Raw genomic sequence first — 14610 nt, 5'->3', positions numbered from 1 at the left:
TATTCAGTCATGTATATTTTTTGTTTTGATTTTTGTTTGTTTGTTGTTTTGTTTTTGGTGTGTGTGTGTGTGTGTTTTGATCTATTGGATGCTGTTTGAAAGTGAATAAGTCACAATCTCAAAAAATTCAGTGTCTGAACGTCTGCTTTGGATACTTTCATTCTTAGTCTGTTGTATTCTCCGAAGGATGAGAATCTAGACCAGCGAAGTACCTGTGTCAATTGTCTTTTGGAAGGAGAACCTTAGAGATTTCTGGATTTAACAGATCTCTCCATCTCCTCAGTCAGACACTGCTCTGTCTGTCTCTCATACCAAGTCGCCTTTGACAACCACAAGGAGCAAGATTTCCAGACTGCTTCTTTTTATTGTTTATTCCAATTTAATTGCAAACCTTACAACTGGATCATAAAATTAGCACCTGAAATATACAGATCAAGAGAAAGCTGGAGAAAAAAAAAGACTATTTGTTGTGTACAGACCGGTCAGTCAGCTGATCCACAGCATAGGTGAGTTGATGGTTCACTGAACAGTGATGCGTTGATTGACCAGAAGTAAGGTCCAACCTCCCTCCAAGCATCCATATGATGAATCCATTAGTGGAGAAACGGTCATGCATGGTAGAGCAATGCATCTGACGGTGCACCTCAAACCATTAAAGACCATTGATTTCAGTACAAAATCAGCCTGTGCTTTCAATCTGACACAGCTCCACTACTTATGAAATCTATATTTGTCATGTAATCAAAAATTTGTGATGCCCTGTGGTGGACATGATTCCTTACCCTCCACACATACACTGCATGAATGAATGCATGTTTGAGACAATACGAGATGCTGGTATAGATCCTCCCCCCTCTGTGTGTGTGTGTGTTGCAAGCGTGTGTGCTGTCAACTTTTGTTGTACCAGTGAACATGAAGCACATACCAGATGACAGTCAAAATGCACACACGCACGCACACACGCGCTTGCGCGCACGCACGCACGCACACACACACACACACACACACCTGTCTCTTTGCCATTTTCCACATAATCATGTCACTGGAAGTGGAAGCAAAAGACTGACTGCCTACACATTTATGATCAAAATAATAACAGGTAATCATTTTTGTGAAAGGGAAATGGCAAAATGCATATCCAACCTTGAAAGTTCATAGCCAAACTGCTATTTGTCTGATTTCTCAATTATTATGGCTGTGGGCCACAGCTTGGCTTATCAAGGTCAGTTCCATTGACCACACACAGACGTGTGTATGTGTGTTTGAGATATGTAAGTATTGTAACATTAAAGTCAAATCATTTAGAGCAAGAGGGGCAAGGCCTTCAAGACTCTCTTGTGATACACTTTAAAAAAAATAAATAAATAAAAGAACCCACGGCAACAAAAGGGTTGTTCCTGGCGAAATTCTCTATAAAAATCCACTTCGATAAGAAAAACAAATAAAACTCCACGCAGGGGGGAAAAAAAGGTGGCGTTGTAGTGTAGCGACGCGGTCTCCCTGGGGAGAGCAGCCCGAATTTCACACAGAGAAATCTGTTGTGATAAAAAGAAATAAAAAAATACAAGAAGGCGAACGGAGCAAAGCGGCAGAATGGTTAGGTCGCTTATCTGCCCATAAATGTCTGTGAGGGTCTGGGTTCGAATCCCGCTCTCGCCCTTTCTCACAGGTTTGACTAGAAAATCAAACTGAGCGTCTAGTCATTCGGATGAGACGGTAAACCGAGGTCCCGTGTGCAGCACGCGCTTGGCGCACTGAAAAAAAAAAACCCATGGCAACCTAAGTGTTGTCCTTTGCCGGCAAGAAAAGAATAGCCCACTCTGATACCTAGGCCCCCTACACATAATTATATCAATGCATGAACTCAATGCCAGACTATCGCGCTGGGTTATACTGCTGTCAGGCATCTGCGTTTGCAGATGTGGTGTAGCGTATACGGATTTGTCCCCGAACGCAGTGACACCTCCTTGAGCAGCTGAAACTGAAACTGAAAACGACCAGAAAATGTAACCATCATGCACATGCCCTTGTGTGCTCACTGTGGCGTCATCCTGATTGGATCATCACTTAACTGGTGATTCCGATTCTCCAATTTTCAGTTCCGGTGTGCGTGCGTGTTTTGTTTGTGTGTGTGTGTGTGTGACTAAGAAATGCAATAGGCGTAGTCTTTGAATGCTTTTGTGCATCAAATCTTTTTTTTTCTTTCTTCCTTTTGTAAGTTATTGCGCGCGTGCGCGTGTGTGTATATGTGTGTGTTTTATGTTTATTGTAAAGCGCTTTGAACGTGCGGGTGTGCATATGTATATATGTGTGTATATATGTGTGTGGGGTTGGGGGTGGGGGATATGGGCGTATGTGTGTGTGCTTGTACAAGTAAGTGTGTGTAGGGGGGGGGGGGTGTCCCGTGGAAGCTGCGATGTGTAGCCTAGAAATGAGTGTGTGGAGGAGGGGGGAGGCGGGGGGGGGGGGGGGGGATGCTGGGTAATGTGTGTGTGTGTGTGCGTGTTGGTGCTCATGTACGTTTATGTGTATTTGATCGTGCTTTCATATCTATGAAACAGCATGTTTGTTGCATATCTGCGATGCATGTGTGTGCGTGCATGTGTGAACGTGTGTCTGCATGTTTTACATTTATTTGCTTATTTATCTTGTGTGTGTGTGTCTGTGTGTCTGTGTGTGTTTATGTGTGTGTATGTGTGTGTGTGTGGGGGGGGGGGGGTGTGGCGGAGGTGGAGGCTGAGAAGGGTGCGTGTGTATGTGTGTGTGTGTGTGTGCGTACGTGCGTGCGTGCGTGCGTGCGCGATCTCATGTTTACAGTCAATCATGTGCACTGTTTAATAACCAAGCATTCTTGGGTTCCACGAACTTTGCCCCGTCCTCTGCATTGACGCTGACACTGTCACTCACACCTTACCACACCCCTCCCGACGACAACCACACTCTGACGTACTTATCAAACTGGTTACACGGGCAATTGTAAATATACTCAGCGTGAGAAGGAAAAGAAACACCGATGGACAGAGAGACTGACAGCTGCCAGTTACAACACCACAAACACGGAGAGTAATGTGCCGCTAACATTTGTGACATCGAGTGGTTCACTGCGGACTGCCGACGCTGGAACTGTGACGGACGAACCTGGGTGTGGCCGTGTATGGGGGAATCTAATTGAGCGGCGTGGGAGTAATGCCACTGAAACGGTGCAGATGATGGGGCAGCAAAAAAAAAAAAAAAAAAAAAAAAAAAAAAAAGAAAGAAAAAAAGGAGAGAAAATGCAAACATATTCACAACCTCCGTCCTGACAATGGAAATTAATCAATGTCATATGCTGTCCAGAGGATAGTATTCATACATATGCATGCTAAACAACATGCCAAATACTGATTGACAATATGAACCTCTATGAGTGAGATCATCCAATGACACATGAGCTAAATGTAAATGTGTAAACCACCTTTTAAAACTTTAAAGCGGGATGTTGGAACCCAGAAGGCCCTGAAATAATGTGTCTTGGTGCAAAAACCTTACATGGCCATGTAGGTGTCTGCCGGGGAAATAAACGAGCTGACAGACAAGCAACTGTCACGCACAGCTTATGAATAGGAAAATCTGAAGACATAAGAGTACCCTTGGAAGCAAGAACAAAGAAGCCACCATACCACTGACTGCCTTAAAAAAACAAAACAAAACAAAAAATAACAACAACAAAAAACACCACCACCACCACCACCAACAAAAAAAAAAGCAAAAGAAAAAAAAAAAAGCCACGATATTGGAAGAAGCTGCAAATACATCATCCAGAGGAAGAGCAATCAAACGAATATTGTTGCAATCTCCAAACCATTGATATACAAGTTTCTCTCAGAATGGAGCAGACAAATTCTGAGCTTTACCAACAAGAGTAATAGTGCACTAAAGAAATGTGACAACACTCATGACCTAGAAGAGAGAGCTGAAGTTGTTTGTGAATTCAGTGACAAAAAAAAAAAAAAAAAAAAAAAAGTGTGTGCTCGCTGCGCAATGGTGTGTGTGTGTGTGTGTGTGTGTGTGTGTGTGTGTGTGTGTCTTTGTCGACAAGGACCTCTGCTTCAAGGAACACGTCTGGAATATGGACACTCGGTATGGCAGCCCCACCACAAGACATTGTGCGCAGAAACTGAGGATGTCCCGCGTAGAACCACTAAGCTGTTGGCCTGCATCAAAGACAAACCATAATTATAATGAAAGACTGGCCTACCTGCAATTACCAATCCTAGAGCACCGAAGAAAACGAGGTGACATGATTGATGTCTACAAGTACTTACATGGTTTGCACGATACAGACAGACCTCGCCTCGAGCAAAGCATCAGTCGGGACACCAGGGGTCACTCCCTGAAACTGGCCAAGGGACGATGCTGGCTCATAGTACGCAGCTGGTACTTCTCCCAGAGAGTTGTGAACACTGCATCTGGAACAGCCGAACCGAGCAAGTGGTCACAGCCCCATCAGTTAATATTTTCAAAAGCATGCTCGACGCTTTTTGGAGAGGCAGTTCAACTGTCTATGATCCAGTTTATCTCTATTAGTATGTAAGCATCATGTTACCCATGCATGCCACAGTAATCGTAGGAACTTATGGACCGTGTAATGGCCAGAAGGCCTGCACACTGATTCGTTCAAGTTCAAGTTCAAGTTCGAGTGTGTGTGTGTGTGTGTGTGTGTGTGTGTGTGTGTGTGTGTGTGTGTGTGTGTGTGCAGAATCGTGAAAATCAATGAGGCCTGTTTTATTGACATTATTTTATTTTTTTTAATTTTTATTTTTTGTATATATAAAAATTTACTTGTCTATTTGTGTATTCATCGCATCATCATCCAGTCAGCATGCTTTGACCCTTGACCGCTTTTTCCTTTTATCTGTATTGACTTCTTTTTTGTTGTTGTTGTTTGTTGCCCCATTACCTGCATAGTTTCAGTGGCATTACTCCCACGCCGCTCATTAACAGCCGTGGCTACAAAGTCAGGTTCCCCAGGCAAGTTCAGAGCAGTATAAATGCTCATTCTTTGTCAGGACAGTAGCAGACTGAAACAAACTGCAGATGGAGGTTGTACAGGCACGCTCCGTCGCCGCATTTTCTGCAGCATTGGGCAGAGCGCCCTTGGCTGCCTCCCAGGATTAAATCAACACCACCCCACCGGCCCACCCCCATAACCCCCGCCCCCCGACCCCCCTCCCACCTGGTTAGTGAGATGAAGCGCTGCTCAACTCGGGGTATCCGTTGGAGCAGTAGACCCCCCACCCCCACCCCCAGCCCACCCTGCTAGGGAGACACAGTGCTGAACCAGGACATCTTGGAGAACAACTTGAGATCAGCTGTGTCACTTGGAGTAGAATATAAAGTTTTCTTCAGTATAGTTAGTTAAGTGAACTTATATAGAAATAGTTAAGTAAATATAGAGGAGGACAACTGATTTGAGCTTGAAACAAAAATAGATAGATTTATAGACTAATCAAAGCCATGCGCTCCCATCACCCGTTGCAACGATAACCTGTAAAGGTTCCTGCAACGTATCGTTCCAGATTCCAGATTCTGAGCTCCTCATACACTACGCCACGTCATAACATAGGTCTCTGCAAATCGTTTCCCCGTCTATCCTGCTGAGTGTTGTCAGGACTTTAAAAAAAAAAAAATTTTAAGCTACTTTTTTCGGTCACCTCTGTCCTCCTCATGCAATAGCTCCTAAGGGGATTGTTTTACCAAGGCCACTGAAACATGGCCACTTAAAAAAATATGTAGCCATGCTGTGATAAATGATAAGATGCAAGTGAGGGCCAGATAGGGGTAGTTCGCTAGAATAAAACACACTGAGTTGTACATTTTATACCGTCTTTACAACCCCCACCCCCCAACGCACACACTATACACTCTTCCTGTCTGCCTGTCTCACACACACACACACACACGCACGCACGCACGCACGCACACACACACGCACGCTCACGCACACACATTTCCGTGTACAGTAAGCGCAGTGTATTATTTGAGGAAAGAAGTGTCGAATGAATGGGAAAACGACTAAAATCATTGTAAAAAGAAATGACGTGATTTAGAAAAAATGCCCACTGAGGTTTTCATAGCATATTATGTATTGTTACAGCTAAATAAAACACAAATTAACCCAGGGAACCAAAAGCGAAACCGAAACCGAAACTATCGACAGGCGGAGTTGCGTCCCTGTTAAACATACATCGAAGACAAGTCATTGAAACTTCCGTTTGTGTCTGTCCCGTCCGGAATCCAGGCTTGGACTATGTAAGTAATTTCTTAGTTCTTATGCCTTAGTCTGTTCTTCTTGTTGTCAGTTTGTATCTAACCCTTTTATTGTTATCCGACAGAATTTGCTGCTGTATGGTTTAGTGTAGATATGAAAGCTGACTGATGGACGAGCATGATTTCCTTGTCTCTGACTTCTCTTCCTTGACAACTTGAGGCTTGTGATGTGTTCGGTGTATGATTCTGAATCTAAAAACTTACGTTTGCGCGGTTGTGACATTAGAACTGATGATTATACAACGTTAAGTTTTTCGTTTCCTAACTGTTCCAAACCTGCACATCTCACGATACTGGTCATGGTTTTTAGTTTGTGTGTGTGTGTGCGTGTGTGTGTGTGCGTGTGTGTGTGTGTGTGTGTGTGTGTTAGGGTAATGCCCTATTTTAGAGTCAACAAGTTTTAAACCGTGTCTGTTGATAGTAAGATTTGTGTGTGTGTGTGTGTGTGTGTGTGTGTGTGTGTGTGTGTGTTCTTTAATGTGCAAGCAACACATTCTACAGTACAAAAAAATCAATTTGTCCCCCAGAATTTGTACTTGCCCTCCCAAAGAGAAGAGACGGCTGATTAAAGTGAAAGCTGTTAGTGCAATGACAAGTTCTGTCGACTATACAAGACAGCAATCAAGCTAATCACTGACAATATCACAGTGTGATTGTAGTTGTAGACCATCAAATTGCAGCAACCATAAGCACATGTCTCAGAATCAATATGCATAAACTAAGTATTCATCTGTATTGACATTAATTTGTGTCCAAGAAAGCAATTTACATTCAAGGAACTGAAGTGAATGAAGTTTCAAAATGAAGGGTTTTAACAGATTCTCTCAGACACAGATACACAAATACACAGACACACACACACACACACACACACACACACACACACACACACATATATATATATATATATGATGAGTGTATATATATATATATATATATATATATATATATATGCACACACACACACACACACACACACACACACACACACACACACACACACATATATATATATATATATGTTATAACTTATAGCAGATAAGAAAAGATGGTGAAGGGGATTGGGTTAGTTTTAGTGGAATAATTTTTCCATTGATATATTCTTTAGAATTGTGTATCATGTATTAAGAGTCCAGCCATTTCTGTTCTTTTATGTGTGCAGATGTGGCTGCTGCAGAAACTGCTGACAAGTCTCTATGGCGGCCCCTGAAGAGTCACAAGACTCATGGTGCATGGAAGCCATCCTTTCAGGGATTGCTCCAAATGTTACAAAAGATCTTTTAATTAATTTTCTGGAATGTAAGGCTCCTGACTTCCATGTTGATGATGTGGAGTTCAAGAAAGAGGGTTCTGCTGCTATCATCACTTATGAAAATCCTGTTGGTTAGTATATTTATTTTTTAAATTCTGTTGGTTAGTATATTTATTTTTTAAATCCTGTTGGTTAGTATATTTATTTTTTAATCAAACATATATTTTCAAGTTATTAGCATCACAATTTAAAAAAAATTATGTGGATCCTGATGTTTTTACTAAATATTTATTTACAATTGTCACCAAAAATGCTGATATACAGTACACAGCTGTGGTTCTCACTGCGCTATATGGATCTCAGGTCTGGAAGCAGACCTGTTTGTTGCAGCACTTTCATCAGCAATGCTTATACTTCATCATGAGCATCCAGTGATGGGACGATATCACCAACAACACAGTTTTGAAAAAAGCCATATCCCCTGCATTCAGACCCTCTTGATGCTCTGTCATTTGTGCTGGGCAGGGCTTGTTGCCTGTGTGGATGACACAATTATTCCGTAGACAGTGAGCTGTGTCAGGGCAGGAGAGCCAGGGGAGCCCCTCTGGCATGATCCAAAAGCCAGTGAAACAGTTGCCACTTGCTAGTTCTGACCATCAGAACTGGGACCTGCTGGCTGAAAAGAGAGACAGCTGGCACTGCAGTGAGTCATGACAAGTTTTGAGGTAGTCAGGAGAGTGGCAGCAGAGGAAAAACTTCAGTGACAGAAAGCAGGCAGTGTCATTCCACGCCTTCTGCTCATAGTGCCCCAGGCTTTCCAACCACCTGAAAGTCCGCACTAGATCCTGAGAACAACCTTCACAGGATCTTTGGATGTGAAGAACCAGTCTTCATTATTTAATATTTACAGCTGTTTTTATTTTGTCAAATCATGGTGGAACAATTTCTAGGAGGATATTACCAGTTAGGAGCATATGTGATGTTGAAACTGAATGGAGATGACACTGTCAACATGAAAATGGAACAGGAAATTGAGGCTGAAGATCTGTCATTTATTTAGGGTGTATGAGAGCATGTGTAGCAACTCCCCAATACAATATGATTTTAACAAACTCCTTCAGAAATATGATGGATTTGGATAATCCTCCAGACATCTGATGTACTCAGATTTTAACAAAATGCTTCGGAGATTTGATTTTTTATTATTATTGGAAACAATTTTTAAACAAAATCCATTAGAAATCTGATGAAAATTTAACAATGAACCTAAAATTCACTTTGATCCTTGGGCAGGATACTTGGTAACTGACATCACAGACCTTTCCCATATTCATTGCTGTTATGCACAAACTGTTATTTTCTATCCTCCTGTATTAATCAACTAATGGCTGATACTCTGGTTGGAGATACAGGTTTTTATTCCTGTTGATAGGATTAAGGATTTTCATGTGAATGGACAAACTCTTCTGAATGGATATATATGGCTTTATTTCATTAAACAGTAAGATTGTTTTCATGGGACATCAGTGTACAGACAAATCCATATATATATATATATATATATATATATATATATATATATATATATATATATATACTGCTTTGCTATAAGGCCAAAATGCAGGAGGAGTTATACAAAAGTGAAGAAAGGATCATGCTGGATTACCACTTGTGAGAACACTCAGCAGGTGCCTGGCCAACACAAAGCCACTATTCTGGTTAGGATATTTAGAAAAAAACCCACAAAAAACCAAAAACAAACAACCTCCCCCCAAAAAAACAACAACAACAAAAAACCAAAAACCAAAAAAAAAACAAAAAACAAACAAACAAACAAATAAACCCACACCAGGAGAATTAAACAGCAAACAAGTATAACATGAACTGATTTTTGTCACTGTACTTGTTCCTTGTTAAATATGCAGTCATTTTCATCTGGTTACACATGCAGTTTTCATGTTAGTTCCATCTTCATTGTTACCCAACAGATTTGGAAATGCTTCAAAGAGTGTGTGAAAAGGAACCTCTAAAAGGAAGGGTGCTGAAGGTTCTTCCAGTGGACAAACGGGGTGCTGTGTTGATACACTCTCCAAGCCCCAACACTTCAACAAGCTCCTTCAGGTTCTACCTGAGCAACAAAAGGCGCACTGGGGCCAGCAGTGTTGTGGACATCCACAGGGACGAAAGCGACCTGTTTCTGATTGCATATTATCCGTCCAGAGAGGGTGAGTTTTGTCTGTAGTCAGTGGTCAGGTCAGCCTGATGTCAAACAACCAAATGGTTACAGATACATTCATTTTTCGATAACAGCTATGATTTCAAAGGGATATCTTGTTTTGTAACTGCTGAGAATGATGCAAGTTAGAGTCAACTCTGTTTAGATATTTAACATAATTATATTGTGATACATGTATGCCTTTTACACATTACTTCAAATAATGTGATAAGAGATTTGAAAAACAAACAAGCCAACAAAAGAAACAGGATCAATGACTTAAAACCTGCTATGATTTTGCTTAATGAAAGAGATGAAAGGCAAAGTTGACTGAGGAATATGACATTTCAGAATATGGTTAATTTCTGAATGATTGACAGGATTTCCTTTTGAGATATTTCCACTTTTACTGGCAAAGCATTATATTGGATTCTAGCTCTTTTTGACTCTTTACTGAGAAAGGTTATGTCTTGCAGTGATTCAAATATTTGTCATTTACTGTTTTATGCACTTAATATAAAGCTTTTTTTACAGTTTTTTTTTTACTGCATCATTTGACAAAAAGGTCAGGTCTCATGGCCAAATAATTCACATGTGAGACATAAAAAAAGCAATATGGAACAAACTCCCCTTGAAAAACAACAACAAAAACATTGCCCTTTTGTGGAATTCATTTTGCATGAGTCTTGAAAATTTGAAATTGTCCATCTGTATATTTGTTTAATAAAGTTTTAAGAAAGATGTAGGTATTCACTTTTTTGTTTGTGTTTGTTTATTTTGACTGGGTGATTTTTAGTAAGTATCAAAATGTTCAATCATTTCAACGGATTTTGGTGGTCTACATGAGATCAGATAGTTGAGACTGAGTCATCAGTGCACATTTTTGCAGACAGTCTGTCAGTGCAGGGAAAGAGGCTGTTCTCACTCTGACATTAATGTTAACCACAGTCACTTTCAGAGTGTTGACTTAACAAAAACATTGAGCACCATAGAGTATGTCCTTTTAAAATCACTCCAAAGTTTCAAGTTGGTTAGTCCACACCCATTACTGGAATTTGCATCAATATTTGTTAGACATGTGAGAAACTATTAAATAATCATATGGTGAGCACAGTCATGCATCACCACTTTCACTGTATTCTTTGCCTGTTGTTTTGCTGTTCTCCCTGTTTTTTTACTTTTAGAGTGCGTGCCCCTGGTAGCATAGATGGGGTGTTCATTGACCAAGAGAGACCCATTTTTTTCAGTGGGAGAACTTTTCATATGCTGTCTATTTCAGTTTCTAAATAGAAATTCTCTAAACAAAACTGCCTTAAAAATTACCTGTCTTCAATAACAAACATTTATTTTCCTTTTTTTTTCTTCTCTCCCCTGATTAGTTTCTGTCATACTTTTAAATGGCATGATCACAGCATGAAAGGGTTCATTCTTTTGTTGTTTGAATGGAATAAAGCAATGATTTTTTGAATGGTTGATGTGAAATATATTTCCACATTTTTAGGTGTTTAATCTAACTGACATATGAACATATGATTTGTTGAAGACCGTGTCTTGATTTAGGGTTCATTCTTCCATTATTTAAATAGAATCAATAGAAGATGTTTTTTGAATGATTTATATTAAATATACTTGCTCACTTGTAGGTGTTTAAACTAATTGTTTTCTGAACATAACTGTAATATGTTGAAGAGATTTCCTGTTTAACTTCAAGGAGATGTATCTGCCAGTTTTTAAAAGAGATTATGCTTTTCCACAGGTGACCATTTCCCCAAACTTTCCCTTCTCAGAAATGAAATTGGAATTTTGCACTAAAATGCAGATATTGTATAATTATGATTCAGTGCATATTTTTGGAAAGACTGAAAGCTATACACATCCCCCATCAGCATGATGGGTTTTTTTTTAAATAATTTTTTTTTAGCAGTGAGCCATTCATGTGTTTTAAGTCAAAAGAGTGCTTCAGCTTGACAATGTGTTGCAATAAGTATGATATTTTTCAGATGCTGAACAAGTGGCAAAACGAGAACATATTCTAGAAAACCAGAAACTGAAGCTGGTATTCTTTGACCCCAACTTTGATGAATTACCAGATTCAAACGAGGATCATTCCTTCGCATCACCTGCAGAGTCTGAATCGGTTGTCTTTGGTCAGTCACAGACTAGTTCCCAACAGTCCTGTGTGTCAGCAGAGAGTGACCATGATTTCTTACAAGATGCTGGAGCTGTTGGAAGCGGACCTGACAGGATGACACCAGATTTGCAGGATGCTGCTGTCCTTGAGAAAAAGCCAGAACTCTGTGTGAGGGAGGTAAAAGGGCTGACTATTTCATATCAGAATGTCCTTGATGTTTTCAGCGATTCCATTTCAGAGCAGCTGCCTGGCATCCAGGTGAAAATTGAGGATGGTTCTGTGAAGATTGAAGGGGAGCAGCATGAGGTGAAAAAGGTTGAAATGCTTGTTGACCATCTTTGTGAAACGCAGATGTCATCCACATATGTCAATGAGATTGCTGGGTGCTTCAATGGATGGGACTCAGTGCTGAAAGAAATTGAAGAAAGTGTTGACAGAGGACAGTACAGATTGTGCATCAGGGAAGGTCTCTTTGGCAGAGAGGAATTTGGCATTGGTATGATCCATTACAACCAGCTTTTGTCCTTTGATGATTTCTTACAACGGTTTGTGTCTTCAAAACCTGTCCCTTTGAAGTCGAAACAAGCTGAAGAATTGCTGGAGACAACTGCTTGGGATGAGTTTCGGGAGTCTGATTTGGAAGATAAGTTTGGAGATAAAATAACAGCTGTACACAATACAGAGTATCATCAGATTGATGTCATTGGAAATGTGGCAGATCTGGACGAAGCAGTCAAATCAGTGGAGCTGTTCCTGATGAACTCACATGTTGAGGAAAAATTTGTCTTGAGTTCTGTAGAAAAAGCTTTCATGGAGATATTTTGGCCCAAAAGTAAGCAGGGTGGGACTGGTATTGATTTTGCAGAAGTATCTATTGATGGTTTGCATTGTACGATAAAGGGAAACAGAGCAGGGGTCAGACGTGAGGAGTCAAGGTTCGATACATTTCGCAAAAAACTGAAATGTAAGCGAGCTATTTTGACCCACCCTGATATTGCCAAACTTCAGCATCATTTTGGAGACTTGTGGAAGGACCTAGTTAGACGCATCTCCGAAGAGAATCAGTGCCTTATCCAAGAACTACCAGATCCACGGATCAGTGATGCTGACGATGACCATGAGGACTGGGGGCAGTGGGTGGCAACAGTGATTCATTCCTGCTCCCTACCTAATCAGAAGCTGGAGGTGCATCTGGTTGATGGGAAAGCTGAGGATCTGAAAGTGGATGCTGTCGTCATGTGCTGTAGGGACATCTCTCCTCCAGAGCCCTCAGCCCCACATGCACAAGGTGAGGTGTCCTCATGGCTGTCTTTTGGTCCACATGCACCCACACAATGCTATTTTCTGTGCATCCTTAGTGTCAGGTTAATCCATTCAGTGCGAATGAGAAAACAGGTGACGAAGGCATCAGTTTACAGATGCTGACATCATTGAAACATATGTGACAGAGAAGACTCAGAGATTGAAGATGTGGATGAAAATGAAGAATGCCTCATTTCTAATGACTCAAGCTTTTGGCTGGGCTATTCAGACACTCACTGGACATCAGATTGGGGTCTCTGTTAGGGAAAGAAAGGGAGATGACCTGATGTCTGGGGTGAGTTAACAGTAGAATTCACAAAGACTGATGTCTTCAGAAACTCTCTTGAATGTGTTAGAATATCGTTTTTTTTATATTTGGTGCTTTCTCTAGCTTTATGAAGATATCACCCTGATTGCTAAAGCACATTTTTGATCTACCATTCATCTTGATATTATCAGTTTGTCAGGAATAAATACAAAACAGTTGTTCAGTTTTCCTCATTAGACTGCAGTAAATATGGTAGCCCTTTCAAGCTTTCCACTAAATTTGAAGTTCAGTAAATCAAGAAATCTGTGTCCATATTATTTTCTCCTGTTTTAATTCTTGATTTTTACATGTAATTATATGATGTGTAATGTATTTATTATGTAGAATTATTATATCAAGAATAAGAAGCATGCATGTTAATATGTCAAGAGATAAATGGTAAACCAAGCTTATTTGTTGCTGTTGAAACATGCATACAAATACTCATAATAACATAAATTTGTACATGTATACATATTGAAGTGTGATGGGGTGGTAGTAAGGTGGTGTTAGAAAAGGTGAAGACAGGTAGAAGGTGTTAGCAGAAGAGAGCTGCAGCCAGGCAAGGTAGACTCAGGAAGGCAGTGTGCCAGTTTTCTTCTTTTATTCTTTCATTCTTCCAGACCAGGAAAGTTTTCCATTTGTCTGGCACTCGCTCACTCCTTATATTCTGTTCCGCTGAACCGCAAAGCCAGCGCCGCGAAGCGACTCACGAAACTGGCCCTCCGCGAGCCTTGAGGGGCCAAGCTTGTGTTTGTTTGACCAAATTTAGCGGCTTCTGACTTTTGGCTCGGGGAACTAACATAGACATATTATATATCATACAAAACTACAAGAGACGAGCATTTTCTTAAGCTAAACCATTTTCTACAAAAATAATGTAGTTAAAAACTTTAAACAAAAAGAGTCACTGAATGAACAAGCTTTTAATGAGTTCATGTATCATTTCTGTACATTACAACAATTAATACGTCGTGATATGTAATATAATTGCAACAGTTAAGTAACCAAAAATCCTGAATTTCCAACTATATAAAAATCATCTATAGAATCTGCTTCTAGAGGAAAGATTTTTGATGTCAAAATTCAAGAGA

The 14610-nt window shown here is 40.4% G+C and overlaps 1 protein-coding gene across 1 annotated transcript in view; it reads left to right on the top strand.

The window, feature by feature from the left end:
• The first annotated feature begins 6163 nt into the window (after positions 1-6163).
• The window catches only part of LOC143297864 (uncharacterized), a 37266-nt gene continuing 28819 nt past the window's right edge, over positions 6164-14610 (top strand). The window contains exons 1-4 of the mRNA XM_076610393.1: positions 6164-6291; positions 7472-7692; positions 9550-9786; positions 11777-13195. Coding sequence (XP_076466508.1) covers positions 7506-7692; positions 9550-9786; positions 11777-13195 — 1843 coding nt within the window. The 5' untranslated portion in view covers positions 6164-6291; positions 7472-7505. The remainder of the gene's footprint in view (positions 6292-7471; positions 7693-9549; positions 9787-11776; positions 13196-14610) is intronic.

This window comes from Babylonia areolata, chromosome 2, assembly GCF_041734735.1.
Source record: "Babylonia areolata isolate BAREFJ2019XMU chromosome 2, ASM4173473v1, whole genome shotgun sequence".
Classification (NCBI taxonomy): domain Eukaryota; kingdom Metazoa; phylum Mollusca; class Gastropoda; order Neogastropoda; family Buccinidae; genus Babylonia; species Babylonia areolata.
The sequence above is the reverse complement of the archived record's forward strand: the minus strand, read 5'-3'. Positions and strand labels throughout refer to the sequence as shown.